This window comes from Acomys russatus, chromosome 24 (assembly GCF_903995435.1).
Source record: "Acomys russatus chromosome 24, mAcoRus1.1, whole genome shotgun sequence".
In the NCBI taxonomy this organism is placed as follows: domain Eukaryota; kingdom Metazoa; phylum Chordata; class Mammalia; order Rodentia; family Muridae; genus Acomys; species Acomys russatus.
This window is the reverse complement of record NC_067160.1, coordinates 45,359,364-45,379,260: the sequence shown is the minus strand read 5'-3', so window position 1 is coordinate 45,379,260 and position 19,897 is coordinate 45,359,364. Positions and strand designations below refer to the sequence as shown.

Below are 19,897 nucleotides of genomic sequence, written 5' to 3'. Positions count from 1 at the left end.
AGGAGAGTGGGGGGAACCCTGTGTGTGGGCACCACACAGCTCTGGGGAGCTGGTTCCATGTCTCTCAGATCCACCTTGGGGAGGCCCCACTGTCTGGGAAAGGTGCCCATGTAGGGGCTCAGTGTGGCTCGCATTCAGAGAAACCAGGTATCTACTGACCATGGGAGACACAGATTCTGACTACTGTGTGGTTTGGAGGGGCGAGGTTGGGAAGGGTTAGGGGGACTCAGGAAATCGTACACCATCTGTGTCATTTCTAGCTTGACAGCTCTCCTCCCACCCCCACCCCCACCAGAATTCTGGCCTGAGCTCTGACTCCTTCCTGTCAAGTGAAAAACCAATAACCTGTGCTTAACCAGTGGAGAAAGAGCCCTGGCCTGGGTGAGTGCATTTTAGACATAGCTGCATCCCGGGCTAGATTCATTCGGTCAGTCTATTCTTCCGAGGCTGTGTGGGTGGTGGACCCAGGAAGACTTGGCTTTGAGTGTCACTTGTGTCTGTTGCCTCCTATGTGACCATGGCCTGTCACTCAACCCGCCTGACTCTCATTTCCTCGTCTGCGTGTGGATTCTAGCAGTCTCATGGAGTATACACACAGGACCACCATGTCCTCCACGAACTGGTCAGTGTGGGTCGCACCCCGTCTGCCTCTCACCAGCTGGATCTCTTCCTTGCTTTGAGAAGCTGGTCAGATGGTGCCCTGCCCACTTTGCAGGCTTACTTTGACAAGTCATGGCCCTCTCTAGAGCCCCTGTTTCCTCAACTGCACAATGGGATAGTGGTTCCTCACCTTAGGACCTGTGTTAGCTGATGCTGATGCTGCACCAGCTTGACCCCAGAAGTGGCCAGGACCTGGGACCAGCTGTGTCTCCTTGCTGCACCTTGGGCTTCTACCTGTAGACTGCACCTTGGGTAATGAGCACCCAAACCGCAATCCTATCATTAGATATTGGCTGGACACATCTGCTCTAGGCAGGGTCATCTCTCATAGAGACAGCCCCTGGGAGCCACCACCCTAGTAAGGGCAGGGTGCTATTTGGCAGCAGCTAAAGGTGGAACTTACCCCCAAGATGAAGTCACCAGAAATTGTGAAGCAAGTGCCAGGTGACTGTCCTGGGTAAAGGCCGCTTGGAACTTAGAGTCCAACCTGGTTCAGCCTCCTGCTCCTCGGTCTCCCTAGGGTTCCTGCCACATGAGAGAGGGCTTCGTCCACGGCCAGGCAGAGTGGCCACGGTTCTCATGAAGGAGGACATGTACAGTTTGGCTTTGGGCAAGTCTATGCCCCTAACTAAAGCTTATCCCCCATGGCTGCCATGTGTGTAGGCAGTTGCCCCTCATTACTCAGTGACGGTTAGCATAAATAATGCTTACAGCAGCCAAAGCTTCTGGCACCCTCCACGGAATATCCAGTCTACCTAGATACTCTCAGAGGTCCATCTGCTGGTTCACCCGTTTCCTGTGTGAGGAAACTGGCACCAGTTGTAGGAAAATGGGCTAACGTTTTAATTCAGCTATCTAGCTCTCCAGCAGGTCCCTCTTGAACCCTAGGTTGCTCCAGGATCATCTCTGTCTGCCTGGTAGACATATGACAACTTTTTATTGCTCTTTACACCAAAGCCTAAGTGAGAGGCCACGTGGTGTGTGCCTGGCACAGCTTCTCAGAGCACAGGCATTTGCTCACTTCAGAGGAAAGGCGGTCTGAGATGGTTCAGTGAGGCCTGTGGCTCTGAGTCACATTCCACAGATTTTTTTTGCACCCACCCCCTCCCGCTTGGGCTTGGCAATCACTGCTTCATTGTTCTGCAGTTTGGCAGGGGTTGGGGGATCCTGGAATCCCCAGGGTCACAGGGCTAGGAGACTCCCTGTATTACTCTGGTCTGTCCAGCACTCCATGTCTCCCTCCAGATGCCCTTTTCTGCATCTGACTCTAGAAGAAGCAGATTTTGGTAGAAATGTGTGGAGTGAGAAAGGCTGGGTTTCCGCTGGGGTATTACAGAGTACAGGTTCCTTCAAGTCCTGCCCTGTGGAGACTCCCTGGGGACAACCAAAGCCTTGGAAGGAGAGCTACTGAGCTACTGAAGTCTGAAGCCAGATTCTTTTTATTGTTATTGTTTTGTTTTTGTTTTTTGAGACAGGATTTCTCTGTGTAGTCTTGGCTGTGCTGGACTAACTTTGTAGACCAGGCTGGTCTCAAACTCAGAGATCCGCCTGCCTCTGCCTCCCTTGTGCTGAGATTAAAGGCGTGCACCACCACACACACACAGCTTGAACCCAAATTCTTATCTGTAGCTTACTGGGCAAATGGCTTTGAGCCTCAGTTTCCCTACCTATAAAATGGATTTTCCAAAAGCCTTGAGGACAAGTGGGAAAAACATGGCCCATAAAGAAGGGCTCACCCGCCTCCTTCCTCTCTTAAACTCCTTCTATTTGGAATGTTCCTCTTGGGTGTTTGTCAGGCCAGGCTCTCTTCCTCGCCACCCTGGTGAACACTGTGTGGCAGCTGGTACTGGGCTCTGCATGTCACTGAGTGAATGGCAGGGGCTTTGATAGAAGGGGTAATGTCTTGGGTGTTTGTCAGGCCAGGCTCTCTTCCTCGCCACCCTGGTGAACACTGTGTGGCAGCTGGTACTGGGCTCTGCATGTCACTGAGTGAATGGCAGGGGCTTTGATAGAAGGGGTAATGTGGACAGTAGCTGGGTGTGATCTAGAGGGCAGTGCCTCTGCAGCTTCTGCCCAGTAGCTTCTGTTGGACAAAAAGGCCCCTTAACTTGTGGACTGGTCCTACATTATGGCTTTTATGTGGAGACTTAGCTCATTCTGCAGAGTGCCACTGGAAAAGATAGTGTGGTGGCCTCAGAAAAGGATGCCACCTCGGGTCCCAAGTCCTAGCCCCGCTGCTTATCTTTGTGACCTGGGCAAGCCTTTCAACCGGCTGGTGCCTCAGTTTCCTCATTTTTTCAATAGACTTTTTGCAGCTTCTATCTCATGGAGTCGCGTTACAGTTTACAGGATTAAGTGCATATTAAAGGGCCCATGCAGCTATTGTCATCATTATTTGTTACCCCTGAGGTGGCTTGGGCCTCTTTGTCACTGTCCTGGCACCTCAAGTGAGGAAGGTCTACGTAACTGTTTGCCAGCCTGACCCAGGAGATGTGGCCTTCCTAAACAGCTGCCAGGCAGCCCAGTGACATTTGCCCAGGGTCCCAGCTAGTTTGTGAAACAGTACAAATTAACATGCAGGAATGCCCCCCCCCCCCGTACCCCAAACACCTGGGGGCTGGAGCTAGGCAAGGCAGGATGAGGGAAGGGGAACTGAGACAGGGTCCAGGCAGACAGGTAGGCAGAACAAATACATGAATGGCTAGGACGGCACAGCCTGTGGGCCCAATGTGGGGCCTTCTGAAATAAAGATGGAACCTTCTCCTGAAGATAGTTCTCCAACTTTTTCCCAGAGGTCCCCCTAAGGGCACAGGACGGTGAACATGTCACCCTGAGGGGTGCAGAGGGTGTTGGCCGCATCAGCTGCTAAGCCTGCGGGAGCCTCTGGCTTCATCTTCAAATTCATGCGCATTTTACATTGGGCTCACTCTCATACCCAGTTTGTTGTCACAGGCTTTCCCCCTGAGTAACAGCAGCGCCTGAGGAAGCTTCTCCGTGCTTATCTGTTTATCCTGGGGCTTTTTGTACCCAGCTCCTCCACCACGTCACCCTGGGGGGTGGGGGTGTGCTGCTGCAGCAGGATGCTCAGCCAGACACTGGGAAGATAGAAGATTCTGAGGGCATCTGGGCCCACCTGCATCCCCTGTAAGGCTGCACAGAGGGGTGCGGGGAAGGAGAGGCCTACCCATGATGCCAGAGACTGCTTCTGTGTGTCTCCACACAGGAGGGACAAGCCACATGAACTCTGCTGGCCAGGAATGGCCCTTGCAGCCTCATTCAGGTTTTGACTTTGCGTGCTGTAGAGTAAGTATATCAGTGATCCAAAGAGCAGTGCGGACCTGCAAAGGTAGCTCAGTTGGTAAAACTCTTGCTGCACAAATATGAACACAAGAGTTCAGTCCCTAGTGCCCGTGTGTAAAGCTGGGCATGGTGACATGTGACAGGGAGACAGAAAGAGGAGGATCTCTGCTGGGTAGTGACCCAGGCCTTTAATCTCAGCATTCAGGGGGTAGGTGAACCTCTGAGTTCGAGCCCAGCCCGGTCTACAGAGTAAGTTCCAGGACAGCCAAGGCTATATATAAAGAGAAACCCTGTCTTGAAAAACAAACAAACAAAAAACAAAAGAAAAGAAAAAGAGGAGGAGCCCCTGGGCTACCCTGGTCAGCTAGTGTATCCAAATCAGTGAGCTGTAGATTCAATGAGAGACCCTATCTTCAAAAGTAAAGGAACATTGTTGATGACCTCTGCCCTCTACACACACATACATACACACACACACACACACACACACACACACACACACACACACACACACACATATACACACACACACACACTCTGAGAGCAGTGGCAGTAAAGGACTGCCCAGGGATGCAGGAAGAAAGGGGCTGGAGGCCAGTGTGCATGTTGTAGTGTGCTAGGTACCCTTGATGCACCCAGAAGCTATCAGCACTTCTGGCATCTGTGTGATGTGGCTGGTAACAGACTCAGAGGGGTTGGGGAGTGACTTACAGCCTAGCCAGATCTGCAGGTTATGCCTTCTAACAACAGCAATGGTGTCAATTCCTGTCTCGTTGCTGGTGAGAGATGGTGGGACCTTTAAATGGTAGAGTTTAGTAGGAGGTCATTAGGTCACGGGGGTATTGCCTCCAGAACACTGAAGTCTGACCCCAGACTGTCTAGCTGTCTGGTCATGGGATCTGCCATTCCCCCAGAAGTACCTGTCACTATAATGTTAGCTACTATGAGGTTCCTGCAAGTTCTGATCAGACACTGACACCAAGCCCTTGAATCTCCAAAACTGTGAGTTCAATAAAACCTTTTTCTTTATAACATTGTCCAGACTTTGGTATTTTGGTATAGTAACAGAAAACGGGCTAGTGCAAACAATGTCTTAGCTAGGGCCCTGCAATGTGGATTACATACACATGAGTCAGGACTGACCAGCTTATATACCAATTCCCTTGAGATGTTAGGAAGGTCATTCATGATTTCATAGGGACTTCGGGCTCTCTAGGGACTATAGTACAGCTGCTCAAGTAGCCTGAGTCAGGACTAGGATTGGGACACAAAGTGTAGGTCTGTAGATGATTCAGGGCTTGCTTATTTATTTGCCTGAGCTACATTGATGCCTCATGGGAACCCAAGCCCAGACCTGGCCCATGAGGTGTTAAAGACATACTGTGGGGGTTCATGCAGGCTTTCCCACACAAGAGGATCACGGGGCTGGGTGCATGTCATTCCCCTAGGCAGAAAGCTCCCATGCATGTCAGCCTTGGTCCTTGCTCCCAAAAGGCTAGTGTGATGGGGAAGCCAGAAACTCCTCTAGCACCCGAAGTGGAAGTAATAATGGGGAAAGACCCCTTGATGGTCCTTTGTTCCAAACTGGGTGCATACAGGGCACATTATCAGATCAGTCCTGGACATGAGAGTTACCCTGTTCAAGAGCCCTGCCTGGAGGGTCACAGAGAACCTGGGCCCTCCAGTGTCGCTGTATCTGCTGCACTGGGGTCCAGGAGGGGTGGGACACGAGGACAATTCCTGTAGGTGTTGCCAGAATCTGGCTTTGTTCTCTTTCCTGGCTACTCAGACTGCCGACTTGGGCTTTTGCGGCAGTCTTGGGGGACAGCAGAAAAGACTGAAAGGATGTAGAAAACTGTCGGGTAGTTCAGGGTTGATGCTGGGGTCTTGTAGTGATTTGAATGAGAACGGTCCTTGGGAATTTGAACATTGGGTCTGCGGTTGTGCTGCTGTCGGGGAGGGTTAGGTAGGGGATAGCCTCGATGGAGGAGGCACATCCCTGAGGGCAGGCTTTCAAATGGTGTAATCTCACCCCACTTTCAGGTCACTCTCCCTTTCATGCTTGTGGTAAAGGATGTACGTGTTCAGCCTCCCTGTTCTGGCTGTCATGTCGTCCCTACCATTGTGGACTCTTAACCATGTGAAGTCATAAGCCAAAATAAACTGTTTTCTAAAAGCCTTTTGGTTGTGGTGTTTCATCACCACAACAGGAAAGTAAGTAGTGCAGGCCTCCTTGTGGGCTCAGAATGGACGGTTCTCTTTTCCTGCAGGGTACCCCAGTTTGCCCCTTCCAGCGGGACAGTCCTAGCAATGAAAGCAGGACAACATGATAGAGAGAAAGTATCCTGTGGAGTGTTGAGTCCTAGGCTGGTCACTTGTGAACCAGGTGATCGTGAGCAGAGTAATATCTGTGCCTTCTGCTCAACCATCTATAAAATGGATCGAGTAGCCAGGAGGAGAAAGTGACCAGGCCCTTTATTTTCTGTTGCAGCCTGTGACCTTGTGAGGCTGGCATGCAGGATGGCAGGACAGCCCAGCCACATGCCCCATGGAGGGAGTCCGAACAACCTCTGTCATGCACTGGGGCCTGCACCCCCTCCAGACCCACAGGTAAGCTCATTCTCTTACCTCCCAGAACACGGAGGGTCTTTCATCCAACCCCTCATTCCCTGTAGGGAGCTGTATACACGCCCATACAGAACGCCTCCTTGGATGCTTCAAGGGCTGGGGTGCTCTGTACCTCAAGCCCTGTGCTTAGTTCAAAGATCCTTGGTTTCCATTGAGGAGTGTCTGCAGCTCTGTGCAAGGAGAGGGGCGGGTTCGGAGGAGGACAGAAAGGTCTTCTTTATCGGCCTCTGTTTTGGTCTGGACTGTTTGCATCTCTTCACTCTTGTGGTCTAGAGATGGTCTCCCTGTGGCCCCCTCACCCTGGCTTTTGATGCCTTGGAGAGCCCAGCCCCTTTTGGTGTTGCTCTGAGGGCGGCTCTGAGTGCCAGGCACAGTCAGTGCCCTTGCACACTCTGTTCCCTGACCTAGAATGTCCTTCTCAGTCTCCCTCCAAGCCACAAGGCCAGACAGCACTCTCTGAAGAGACTTCCTGCCCTTGACCCACACCTGTGTGTTCCCTAAACCCATGTGCATTCAATTCCTGACACCGGTGTGCATACCCCCACATAGCCCTGGCCTTGGGACGTTCACTCCTGCAAGGGTCTTCCCTGCCTACTAGTTGGAGGGCATCTCTAGCCCCATTATGCACAGAGGCAGTCTCTGTGCTGTTGACTCAGCAAAAATACACTTGTATTTTAAAATATGCCATGTATGTGCAGTGCACTGCCTGGGCTGGGGCTGTGTGAGGCAGGCCCAGGCCATCTCTCATGGGGCACACAGCCTCCTGGGATAGAGGCATAAAAATACCCAACAGAAGGAACCCCATTGTTCCAGAGCTCCAGTAAAGCACCCAATGCAACAGAGAGGGCCATATTCTGTAAGGAAGGGACAGGCAATGCCCTGGAGGGTGACAAGCGTGGTGCCCTCACCAGATTCTTTAGGACCCTGTGGGTGGGGTCAGCTTTTTGCCCAACAGCTGTGAGGCCTAAATCAGAGGGAGATTGAAGACAGCCATATTCCTGCTCCATGGGAGACTGTCACAGCTTCGAACATCCTACTTCCCGGTGAAGGACTAAGGGTCTGCCCGTTGTGCAAATTTTAAATCACACAGACAGCTGCTCAGGGAGGCATGTGGGCTAAAAAATCTGTATGTGCTTGCAGTCTTAACTGTGTTGTGATCCATGGCATAGGGCTATGTCAGCCCAAGAGAGGGTCTTATTGCAGACTCATACAAAGATGACGCCTGAGCTCGTGGACAGTGTGCACAAGTATGTAGACTGTCCTAGGACCACTATGCCGTGTGTGCTGGATGCAGTGCTGGCTGGGATGCAGTGGCCCATCTCCAGGCAGAAGCTGGAGAGCACAGCTCCAGAGCTAGGCCAGGACATGAGCTGATAGCTGGAGCAGCAGGGCCTGCTTAGGTAATGTAGCCATTTGTCACATTAAGTCATTCACTAACAATCGAATCCCCCTTGATTAATCTCCCAGAATTAGCCAGTTGCATTTCCAGCAATTAGGGTTAATTACAGGCTCATTTGGCAGAGGAGAGAGGCCTGTAATTATTTCTCATGCGAGGCGAGGCGAGGAGGCAGCGGTGACAGTGTCCTCGGCAGCTTGTCGCACATGTTGGAACGGGTGATGACATAGTTAAGTGTAATTAGATGCAATCACTCAGTGTCGGCTGCTCTGGGCAGTGGCTGTCAGGCAAGGGTGTCCTAGTCCCACCTGCACCTGGCCAGGCTTGAAAACTTGGGTTACATGGCTGAGTATGCTGTGCCAGCTCCAGGCTGGAACAGGGATGGAGGCCAGCCAGGCCCAAGCTCTGTCCCCTCACAAAGTACCTATGTCTTGACCCCATCTGGGGAGCATGGCACAAGCCTCTTCGTGTCAGCATCCTGAAGTGTTTGAGATGGACATTGGAGTCATGTCTCTCTATGGCAGGAGGCCTGTGGCCCAGCAGGCAATCCTTGAAGCGAGGAATGAGGAATGAGCCTGCTCTGAGGCTGGGTACAAAGCATCTCATCCTCAGTTTTCTCATCTGTAGAGTGGGGATAGTGTTGGCCTCTCCATCCTGAGACATCTGTGAAGTCCTAATAACATGATGTGCTTTAAATATCCAGCCTGCTGGCATCCAACACCATGGGTGTCAAGGAAATGCCATGTGTAGACTTGTTTATTGTTTTTTATTGTTTTATTTTTATTTATTTATTATTTATTTGAGACAAGGTTTCTCTGTGTAGCACTGCTGATTTGGAACTCTGTAGACCAGGCTGGCCTTGAACTCACATAGACCTACCTGTTTCTGCCTCTTGAGTGCTGGGACTAAAGGCATGTACTGCCACTCCCAGCTGTAGGCTTTATTTTTTATAATTGAGAAATTATTACAAATTATTTCAAAGCAAAAGCTCTCACAATTAAATATACTCTCTTGAGCCGGGCATGGTGGCACACATTTAATCCCAGCACTCGGGAGATAGAGGCAGGTGGATCTCTGAGTTCGAGGTCAGCCTGATCTACAGAGTGAGTAGGACAGCCAGGGCTACACAGAGAAATATTGTCTCGAAAAACAAAAGCAGACAAACAAACAAACAAACAAAATTTATCCTCTCACGGCAGAAAGGCCAGGAACTCCTCCTAACCTATGGTTTTGCCAACATTCCAGCCCAAAGCTAGTGGTTTCATAGAACCTAAGAGAGCCAACCGTGCACGGAAGTGTGTTTGCTGGACCCTGCCATTGGCCTGTGTGGTTTACATACACTGAAGAAGGCTAAGTGACTATGTCCAGTGAGTAGAACCCATGAAGAGCGAAGCAGATTGTGTAGAACAGGGAAGGTTTTCTTGTACGAGAAGGAAGTCCCTCCTGATACATCTTCAGAAACCAGCTCTGGGCAAGCTGAGTGCACTTCTGTTTAAAGAGAGGCATGTGCATACTCTGCAGTGGTCTGGGGGCGGGCAGTCCTCCATGGTTATGTTTTTCACCAAAATCTATATTTTGCAAACCCTCCCGAAGATGTGATAGTGGACAGTAAGGTCAAATGACATTAATGGCTATTGAAACTTAAGGAACTGAGAAGATGGCTCAGTCAATAGGGTACCTGCCATGCAAACATGACCTGACTTCAGAAGTTCGGCATCCACGTAAAAGCTGTGTACAGTGGCACACTTCTGTAGCCCGGCACCAGGAAATGGAGAGACATATGGGTCTCTGGAGCTCACTGAGCATCCAGCCCAGCTAAACCTGGTGAGAGACCGTGCCTCAAAAAGTAGAGAATGATCAAAGAAGCCAGTGGACATTGACCTCCACCCTCCATGCACACAAGCAACACACACTTGAGGTGTGTTGGCTGCTGATTGTAAATTTAGGAAATGACTATTTCAGGCCTTTATCTGAGTACCGACCCTTGGGACTCACAGCCTACTGAGGACCCTCTATAAACAGATAAAAAGGAGGCCACTGGACGGCTTGAGGGATGAGCAGAGAATGGGGAAGCTGGTTCTGTTCTGTGGATGACCAGGAGTCAGGGACAGAACAGAGAGAATAGTCATAGGCTCCAGGACCTGCAGGCCGGCCGAGTGGGTAGAGCCGGTGCTACACACACACACACACACACACACACACACACACACACACACACACACACACACACACACACACACACACACACGTACGTGAGTGAGAACCAGTGCTCAACACACACACACACACGTGAGTTAGAACCAGTGCTCAACACACACACACACACGTGAGTTAGAACCAGTGCTCAACACACACACACACACACACACTCTCTCTCTCTCTCTCTCTCTCTCTCTCTCTCTCTCTCTCTCTCTCCCCCCCGTCAGCCAAGAGCATGCTGTCACTTGAATTGAGACCATAGCAAAGGAGAAGCTCAGTGTGGCTTTTGGAAAGATCCCTGGTGGGGCTAAGGCCTGAAGCTCAAGGAGGGTAAAACCGGGGCTGAGCGCTGCCCGCCAGAAGGGCCCACTGTTCTGGGGTGAAGGTGGGGTCCGCTGGAAAGGCCCACTGTTCTGGGGTGAAGGTGGGGTCCGCTGGAAGGGCCCACGGTTCTGGGGTGAAGGTGGGGTCCACCAGAAGGGCCCACTGTTCTGGGGTGAAGGTGGGGTCCACCAGAAGGGCCCACTGTTCTGGGGTGTAGGTGGGGTCCACTGGAAGGGCCCATGGTTCTGGGGTGAAGGTGGGGTCCACCGGAAGGGCCCATGGTTCTGGGGTGAAGGTGGGGTCCACCGGAAGGGCCCACTGTTCTGGGGTGAAGGTGGTATCCACCAGAAGGGCCCACTGCTCTGAGGTAAAGGTTGGGAAGGACCTCTGGGCTTCACCTCCCAGCTTTGGCCTGGCAGTGCTCTCAGCTGGCAGCTCTCATCTCAGCCCGTGGAGGGGGCCTGGGATTTGGATGCTCAGTGCCTGTCATGGTGTCTCTGTGCTGCAAGCAATTCCTTAGAGTTTCTGTGAGCTGATGGCCCGTGAAGCCTGCAGTAGACTTCTGAGCTGGGATGCTGGCGAGGACAAATCGTGCTAGCTGTGACCACTGAGTCCTTCTGCCTCATGGGAGGAGGAGTAGCCAGTGCTCCATTTTACAGGGAGGTGATCTCGGGGGGGGGGCAGTAAGAATGAAGGTTGGCTCTGGGTTTGCCTCGCAAGGCGCTGACAATGTGGACTCTTTTGCAAATTGAGCCCTTTTGTGCACATTTAAAACAATCCGCTTCATAGAAGCCCAGGCCCCTGTAAGTTCCCTATACACATGATGTCAGACATCTTTAAAGGTGAAATTCGTTTACAGGAAATGTCATGCTGGTGAAGTGTGCTTTTTAAAATCATAGAAACAGTTGCCTTAAAATTAATGATGCATCACCAGTGTGAGAGAGAAGAGGCCCATCCAGTGTAAAGACAATTAAAATTCAGGTCAGAAGTCTGACTTAGTCAGGCTAAATTTTTTAATGAGATTTCAGAAAATTAATTGGGCGAATGCATTTTTATCCTTCTAACATGTAATTTTATGCTCCTGTTTAGAGAGTGAGCATAGGGGAGAAAAGGGTTTGTCGATGGCCGAGGCATATCGTGGTTCAAACATTTTAAACTCAAATTAGCGTGGGGGTGGGCGTGGGGGCAGTATCTGTGGCCTAATTTGATCTGACTTGGAAAAGAAAGCCTGGGTTTCTCTGGGTTTTCTGGGGGTGAGAGGAGTGTCCGAGGGGAATCTTCTCCGGTTATCACTTGGATGTCCTGCCTGGGCTGCAGAAAACTAGTGACATTTCTAGGAAGGATGCAGTTTGGGACAGTTGCCATTGACCTCAGCTGCCCTCTTGACTCCTGTACACTGGGCTCCTCTGGCTGTCTGTGGTCATGCGCACAGAGATGGCGCCACCCTCCTCCTCCTGATCCACCTTTCTCTGCTCCTCAGGCCTGCAGTGTGAGGAAGCAGCATGGGGGTGGGAGGGGGGCCGGCGGGGTGACACACGACTGTTGTAGGGTCAACAGCCCAAGATCAACTCGATGTCTCCTCTGCCTATGAGGGAGAGCTGAGGGCCATCCCTACCTACAGCCCACAGTGCAGCCCTGGTGAATGGATGACAGGCTCAGGTGCACAGCAAACTGGATCAGGCTGAAGGTAACCCGGGTTGGGAAACAGGCTTGGCGACGCAGGGCAACAGACACATCCTGCCTGAAGGATGAGAAGACTTTACACCCTCCTTGGAGTTAAATCAGGGTCAAGGCTCTGATGCGCAAGAGCCCTTGTGTCTTGAGATGCCCTGTAGCTGAGCAGAGGTTGCCCCAGGGGCACCCTGCCCAACAGTGTGCGGGTAGTCTCCCACCTCAGTGCACAGCACTGCCCTGGCTTCGCTACAGGAAACCATTTCTCTAGTTAAGATGGAGTGTGACAGGAAATGCAAATCTGGGTCATCCGTATGCAGATATGAGCTAGAACCTCCACCTCACCCACCCACCCCAAAACTACCACCTCATATCCACTGGAACCATGGTAAAATTGGGCAATGTGGCCTCCTGGGCTGGGCAGGCTGTCACCAGGGCCTTCAGCCAGAAGTCCATCCACCCATACTAGTAAGAAGAAGGCCTGTGTTCACAGACCAAGTAGCCTTGGTGATCACACCTCTACACCCATCACTGTACCAGGGGAATGCTGAGGTCCAACGGAGGAGGGCCTCACCCCAGAAGCCCCATCAGCACAACCCTGGGTCAGACAAGGAATTCAAGTCCGTGCTCTACTGGCCTAGGTCTGCGGGGAGAGTCCTGTCAGGAGGCATTGAAAGCAGCCCTTAAGCACCACACAGTAGATACTGAGTGTCACCTCTGCAGATCTGCTTCCATCCAAGGGCCAATAGATTCTTTCCATGCGTGACTTCAGCTGTGCTCCTGCAGTTGGCAATGCTGGCTTCACTCCTCCTGGGGCCTTGAAGGAAAAGTGGAGAGTGGGAGCTGGCTCCGCTGTACCCCACCATCCCTCACTTGCCAGCAGTGGGGAAGCAGCAGGGCTCCACTCAGGGTCTCTCTGAGGGTTTGTTGAGTTGATATTGGTGTGTGTGTGTGTGTGGCGGCTGCAGCTTGTCAGGCCTGTATAGTGCTCTGGTAGGCCTGTCCTCTTAGGTGGGCATCTGGTGACTAGGTAGGATACTGGCACTTCCTAGAGTTTGCCTGACAGTCATCAACTTCCTCTGGCTTGAGTCTGAGTCTGCTGCAGTCAGGGATCTCTTCAGACCACCCTTCCTGAGCACTCAAGATTTCAGTCAAGTCAGCCCAGCATCGGCCTTACTGAGGGAGTGAGGCAGTGTAAGCATAGGCTGGCAGGAGGGCATGCACAGTCTCTTTGGCCAGGTTCCTCTCTTCTGTCATGGCTTTCAATGCTGACTCTGCAGTATCCACCAAGTCTAGTTTCCCTGTGTCACTGTGATGGGGCAGGTTGTGCAGAGAAGCTTAGCTGTAAGCTGCACACTCAAAGCTTACCTCCGCCTCCTGATGGGAAATGGCTGTCCCCGCTGGCTAATGGTGACTGTCAGTGTCAGGAGAATGACGTAGGATGGGAGGAGCTGGTGAGCCTGGAGTGAGACCAGAACTGTGTCCTGCCCATCTTGCTCTGACACTCGTCGCTCACTCTACTTGCTAGGCCTGTCACTGGGAGTGACAAGTGGAACCCCTTCTTTGCTTAGGAGGTGCTGTGGTGTGCTGGGGGGGTCCTACTGGTCTCGTCCCAGGCTTCCTTCTTCAGCCTAGCCAATCACCAATGCCTCTGTCTCCTACAGAGGCACCCCAACACCCTGTCTTTCCGCTGCTCGCTGGCAGACTTCCAAATTGAGAAGAAGATTGGCCGAGGACAGTTCAGTGAGGTTTACAAGGCCACCTGCCTGCTGGACAGGAAGACGGTGGCTCTGAAGAAGGTGCAGGTGCGTTCAGGGCCACGAGTCCAAGTGGCCTTACTGTGACTCTACCTCCTAGGGGACTCAAGTTTAGCCCACTGTAAAACAATAAAGGAAAAGGGAAGTATGCACACTTAGGCACCTACTGTGAACAGGGATGTGCTCAGACATGGAGCCCTGATATCCTAGCCCACTGTCCCATTTTTCAGATGAGGAAAACAGTAGCAACTCACTAACTCTCCAGGTCAGAGAGAGTTTAGGGGAAAGCAAGATACTCTCCATCCCTCCCCCATTGCCCCTCCCACGCAACAGTGGGCTTTGGCTCAAAGGGTCCAGCCTGCCCGCCCCTGTGACCTTTCTAAATGGATGGAGGGAATACAGCATCAAGGTCAGGCTGGGAAGCACATAGCATGTACTGGAACCTCCCCCCATATCTCTCTCTCTCTCTCTCTCTCTCTCTCTCTCTCTCTCTCTCTCTCTCTCTCTCTCTCTCTCTCACACACACACACACACACACACACACACACACACCTACCTCTCTGCAGGCTACCTAAGCCCCTTATTTGTCTGGTTCTCCTGCAGGGTAAGATGAGCACCTCGGGTCCAGGAGTCCCTGGACAGGGAGGGTAGCTTAGCTAGGCATCCATGGCCAAGGATGGGAAGACACTGGCTGCAGAGCGTCAGCATTAACCTGTGTCTCTCACATTCTCTCACTGGGGCATCAGGCTCCTGCAGTTGAGATACTGTCTGCTCTTGCCTTTCCAGAGGGCATTCTGGGCCATCTTGCTTCTTTTGCAATAATGGTTGCTCTGCTGGGACATTGGCAATGGCTGCCTTTGCTCTGTCCCTATAAGTCTTACGCTTAACGTCCCTGCTGAAGGAGCATTGGCCATATGCCACTTGCCAGGGTGTGACCTCAGCAAGCCTCAGAGGCTGTGGGCTTCAGTCCCTGCTCTGGGAGCTGGAACAGTGACTCTGGCCACAGAGAAGGGATCACGGGACCCAAGTGAACCCCACAGCATAGTCCTTGGTTCCTGCTGTCCCTGCGTCGGGACTCTCACTCTTCTGGGTCTTCGGCAAGGAGCAGGGTGAGCAGGAACTTGCATCCCGTCCGTTGGCACTGGTACTAACTGTTCTGTTTCTGGCTTCCTCTTGTCCTAGATCTTTGAGATGATGGATGCCAAAGCCAGGCAGGACTGTGTCAAGGAAATTGGTCTCCTAAAGGTGAGTGGCCTGGGACAGGCCAGTCTTGGTCGGGCCGGCTGTGCAGGTTACTTCCGGTCAAACACCCTGGGCCTAGCAGGATAGCACACATGGGCAGCAGGTATGTCTGCCACTATCCCCTCCTCCTTCCTGGTGGTCTCCAGGTTGATTTCCCCTGAGCCAGAGATAGAACTTTTCAGACTTGACTTGGGCCCCAGTCAGGAGGCTGGAAAAGGAGGAAAGCCTCAGGTTGCAGTCCTGCCTTCCTCTCTACACTGTGTGACCTTTCACAAGTGACTTGACCTACATGAGCCTCTGTTTGCCCATGAGGATATGAACCCATGTTTGTTGTTTTTGAGACAGGGGTTTCTCTACATCGCCCTGGCTGTCCTAGAACTCACTATGTAGCCTTGGCTGGCCTTGAACTCAGATCCATTTGGTTCTGCCTCAGGAGTGCTGGGATTAAAAGTGTGCACTGCCATGCCTGGCCTCCGTGTTTGTTTGTTTGTTTGTTTCCTTTAAAAGCCAAGCAAAGTATTTCATGCTCTACTCCAGCACTGAGGAGGTGTAGTCACTAGTCTCTGGGCTCACTGGCCAGCTAAGCTAGCAAGCTAGAGACCAGTAAGAGACCCTGTCTCAGAAGACGAAGTGGGGCCAGCAAAGATGGTTCAATGAATAAAGAATGCACTTGGCATGCAAGCCACCTGAGCTCAGTCCCCACGACCATGTAAAGACAGGAGAACTGACTCCTCTGATCACCATACAAATACCCTGGCATGCACACACTCACACATCATACACACATAATAGTAATGAATAAAATTTGTAGGGATGCAGAGATGGTTCAGTGGTTAAGAGCACTTGCTGCTCTTCCAGAGGACTGGGGATTAATTCCCCGTATCCACATGGCAGCTCACAACTGTCTATAAAATGGTCTGGCACTCTCACACAGACATGCATGCAGGCAAAACATCAATGCACATATAATCCTCCTCCTCATCATCATCAGTCTTTAAACATTGTAATGTTCTCTGACAGCGACTGAAGCTGGGGTTAGCTTCCAACAACCTTCTCAAAACAATGCAGGAGGCAAAGGAGAGTTTGAACAGGATGCTGGGAAATCTGAACCTGCTGATGAGAAAGAGCGAGCTGTGACCCCCCCGCCTCACACCACGCATATGTGGTTGTGAAATGGATTAGTCTGGAAGTAAAATGAAAGACTAAAGTCAGCAACATTTCTGAGTTTGAGCAGGTTTAAAAATTAAAGCTAAGCCAGGTGAGGTGTCATCCATCTATAATTTCAACACAGAGACTAAGGCAGAAGAATTGCCAGCTAAAGCCCAGCCTGGCCTACATAGCGAATACCAGGCTAGCCTGGGGTACATAGTAAATACTAGGCCAGTCTGGGCTAAGCTACAGAATGAGATTCCCCGAAGAAGGAACAAAACGCAAACTAAGGCTATAATCGAACATTTGTAGAAGAACATTACAGGGACTCATCGTAGCTAGAGGACACAGAGGTGTCCCTGAATACAAAGGGCGTTAGGATAAAAGAAGGCCAGAATCATTTAGTCTGCCATAGCTACCTCACAAAGATAAAAATACCAGTCACAGATGGGAGACAACACCGGCACATCTTGTCACCTCATCAACAAAGGTCTCGTGATATATCAAAGACCAATACTGATAAGTACATACTCCAGGGTCTAATCCAGTCTAACCCAGTCAGTGTTTTCAGAGCTCCAGGGTATCCATGTCCCTGCCCCTGCCATACCCTGTGCCCAGCCCCGTTGGCTTTCAGCACCCACTGTCTTGCTGTCATTCATCAGCCACTGTGCCCTCTGTTCAGCCCGTGGCCTGTGCTGGCCTCTCTTACCACCGGGCCTTTGTACAAGCCATACCCACTCAGACCTCTGGCCTCAGTAATTCTCACTGGACCTGAGAAAGCAGCCTTTCCTGCTGGCCCAGATTAGCTGGGCTCAAAGATGTCTGGAGCTCTTAGAAAACATGCTGTCAGCCAGACCATGGCTGTCAGCTGATGGATGAACGGTGCCAACCACGTTGCAGCGGTGTTGGGAGTCCTCTCTTGCCCCCCCCCCCAGACCCAGTAGCCTTGTAGGTAGAGTGCCACCACCAGGAAGGGTCCTCTCTGAGACAGAGCTGATTTTCACTACCCTGCCTGGCTCCCCTCAGTTCTTCAGCATGAGTCTAGAGGCGACACGGTCAGTCAGAAGCATTTAGGCTGGGACGGTTTCCTATGTAACAACGAAAGAGGCTGTGAACCTTTGAGCTGACCTGGGCAGAGGCTGGCCCGCTGCTGCGCTGGAGGGGTGTGGGGATATGTGTGCAGGGCAGGCACTGGGGCCGTGCCACTCGTCACTGGTGACCCACTCCGCCCCGCCCCCCCCCCCCTTTCTGGTGCAGCAACTGAACCACCCGAACATCATCAAGTATCTGGACTCGTTCATCGAAGACAATGAGCTGAACATCGTGCTGGAGTTGGCTGACGCGGGCGACCTCTCCCAGATGATCAAGGTCAGGGAACTGGACTGGGGCAGCCTCCTCTCAGCCTTCACTTAGATGGGGGAGGGGTCACCTAATGGAGGCTCCTCCATGTCCCAGCCACAGGCTTGGCCTCACTGGCTCTGACCTCAGAACCTATGTGGGATACCCTTGTCTTCCTGTCAGGCTCACTGCACACACAGAGGTAGAATAATGCCTAGACGGGATGGCGACTGAGTACACAGAAGGGACCCTTTGGGCCGGCCAGACTACTCCAGCCCAGAGCACATGAGAGCACTCTTCTCTACAGAAGGAACAGGGGACAGATAATCAACACCTCCGAAGGTCCGACTCTAATTTCTGTTTTAGGGGTACTGTGATGAAACACCATGGCCAAAGGCAAATGGGACAGGAAAAGGCTTAATTGGCTCACACTTCCACATCGCTGTTCATCAGTGAAGGAAGTCAGGGCAGGGACCTGGAGGCAGGAGTGGATGCAGAGGGATGCTGCTCACTGGCTTGTTCTTCATGGCTTGGCTCAGACTGCTTTCTTATAGCACCCAGGACAACCAGCCCAGGATGGCACCAGGTACAATGGGCTGGGCCCTCCCACATCAATCACTAATTGAGAAAATGCCCTACAGGCTTGCCTACTACGGCCTGATCTTTTGGAAGCATTTTCTTAATCGAGGTTCCCTCCTCTCAGATGACTCCAGTTTGTGTCACGATGGCCTAAAACTACCCTGCATAATTGATACCTTGTCAACTTGACACACAAGCACATCACTATTAAGCCATAACTTTTCCTTTCTTGTTCATCCCCAAGATCACACATTAATATCAACATCACAGTGTAAAACATTTTTATAAACTTAAAAAGTTCTAGTCTTTACAAATTCAAACACTTTAAAATTCAGTCTCAAGCTGGGTGTGGTGGCGCATGCCTATAATCTCAGCACTTGGGAAGCAGAGGCAGGCGGATCTCTGTGAGTTCAAGGCCAGCCTGGTCTATAAATGGAGTCCAGGACAGCCAAGGCTACACAGGGAAACTCTTGTCTTGAAAAATCAATCAATCAAAAAATTCAATCTCTTTAAAAATCCCAAGTCTTTTTAAAAGTTTAAAGTCTTTCAACTGTGGGCTCCTGTAAAATAAAGAATAAGTTACATATACTTCCTTACTTTAAGGGGGAAGAACCAGGACACAGTCTGAACAAAGTAAAACCAAACTCCAGCCATATAAATAACTCAGAGTCCAGTGTCTGGGATCCACTCACAGTCTTCTGGGCTCCTTCACAGGGCTTGGGTCATTTCTCTAGCTCTGTAGCACACACAGCTTGTCTTCTAGGCTCTGGCTGGCTCCCCTCCACCACTGCTGCTGTTCTTGGTGGACATCCCATAATACTGGCATCAAACTCTGGGGGTCTTCTGCTGCAACTGGGCTGCACTTTCACCAACAGCCTCTCCTGATCTCCTCAGCTTCTCTCCATGACCCCTTTAGTCCTGGGGGCTTCGAATGCTACTCCGGCTGCACCTTCACCAGTGGCGTCTCCTGTGCCAAGCCTTAGCCATGACCCCTGCATCCCCTCAAAATCACCAGGGTGATGTTTACGCTACTAAGTTCAGCTGCCAACCGTGGCTGCTTCTGAGCACACCTCCTGGGTGGTGATCGTCAGGAAATACTTCCCAGAAGATTTCCCCTCGGCAACACTGGTCTCTTCATAATGACCACTAAGGTCTCAGCAGAGGTCTCACTTTAGGGGATCTGGTCTCTTGTTAATCACAGACAACTTTTGAGCCCCAGCTAAACAGAACTACAGATTCTTAATTCAAAAATATGCAGCAGCCCATTAAGTGGCATGTCCTGTGGTTCCAGCTGCCACGTTCTATAGTGGGGGAAACTGAGGCCCAGAAAGGGTGTCTTGTCTAAGAACCTCTGTTACACGGGAACTCAGACTGTTTATTTGGCCTGGCAGTGGTCGGAGGTCATTGTGTCCGCACAACCTTCACAGTCTTTGGACAGTGGTATCTTCCTTACCTGTAGTGAGGAGTTCATGCCTGCTCTGTGAGGGACTGAGCAACTGTGAGCCCCATAAAATTCAGTGCCACTCTCTGATATTTCTTAAGCTATCATGTCCCTGTCCCAGGACTCAGAAGTGGAACTCCCATGGGTTTGGCTTCAGGGACGTGGCAGCTCCATTGGCGAGTGCCACCATCAGCTAAAGCACTGGGCTCAGAG

The 19,897-nt window shown here is 51.5% G+C and overlaps 1 protein-coding gene across 1 annotated transcript in view; it reads left to right on the top strand.

Moving 5' to 3' along the window:
* The window catches only part of Nek6 (NIMA related kinase 6), a 73,279-nt gene that overhangs the window by 33,263 nt on the left and 20,119 nt on the right, over positions 1–19,897 (top strand). The window contains exons 2-5 of the mRNA XM_051167189.1: positions 6,452–6,570; positions 13,843–13,983; positions 15,118–15,180; positions 17,584–17,694. Coding sequence (XP_051023146.1) covers positions 6,481–6,570; positions 13,843–13,983; positions 15,118–15,180; positions 17,584–17,694 — 405 coding nt within the window. The 5' untranslated portion in view covers positions 6,452–6,480. The remainder of the gene's footprint in view (positions 1–6,451; positions 6,571–13,842; positions 13,984–15,117; positions 15,181–17,583; positions 17,695–19,897) is intronic.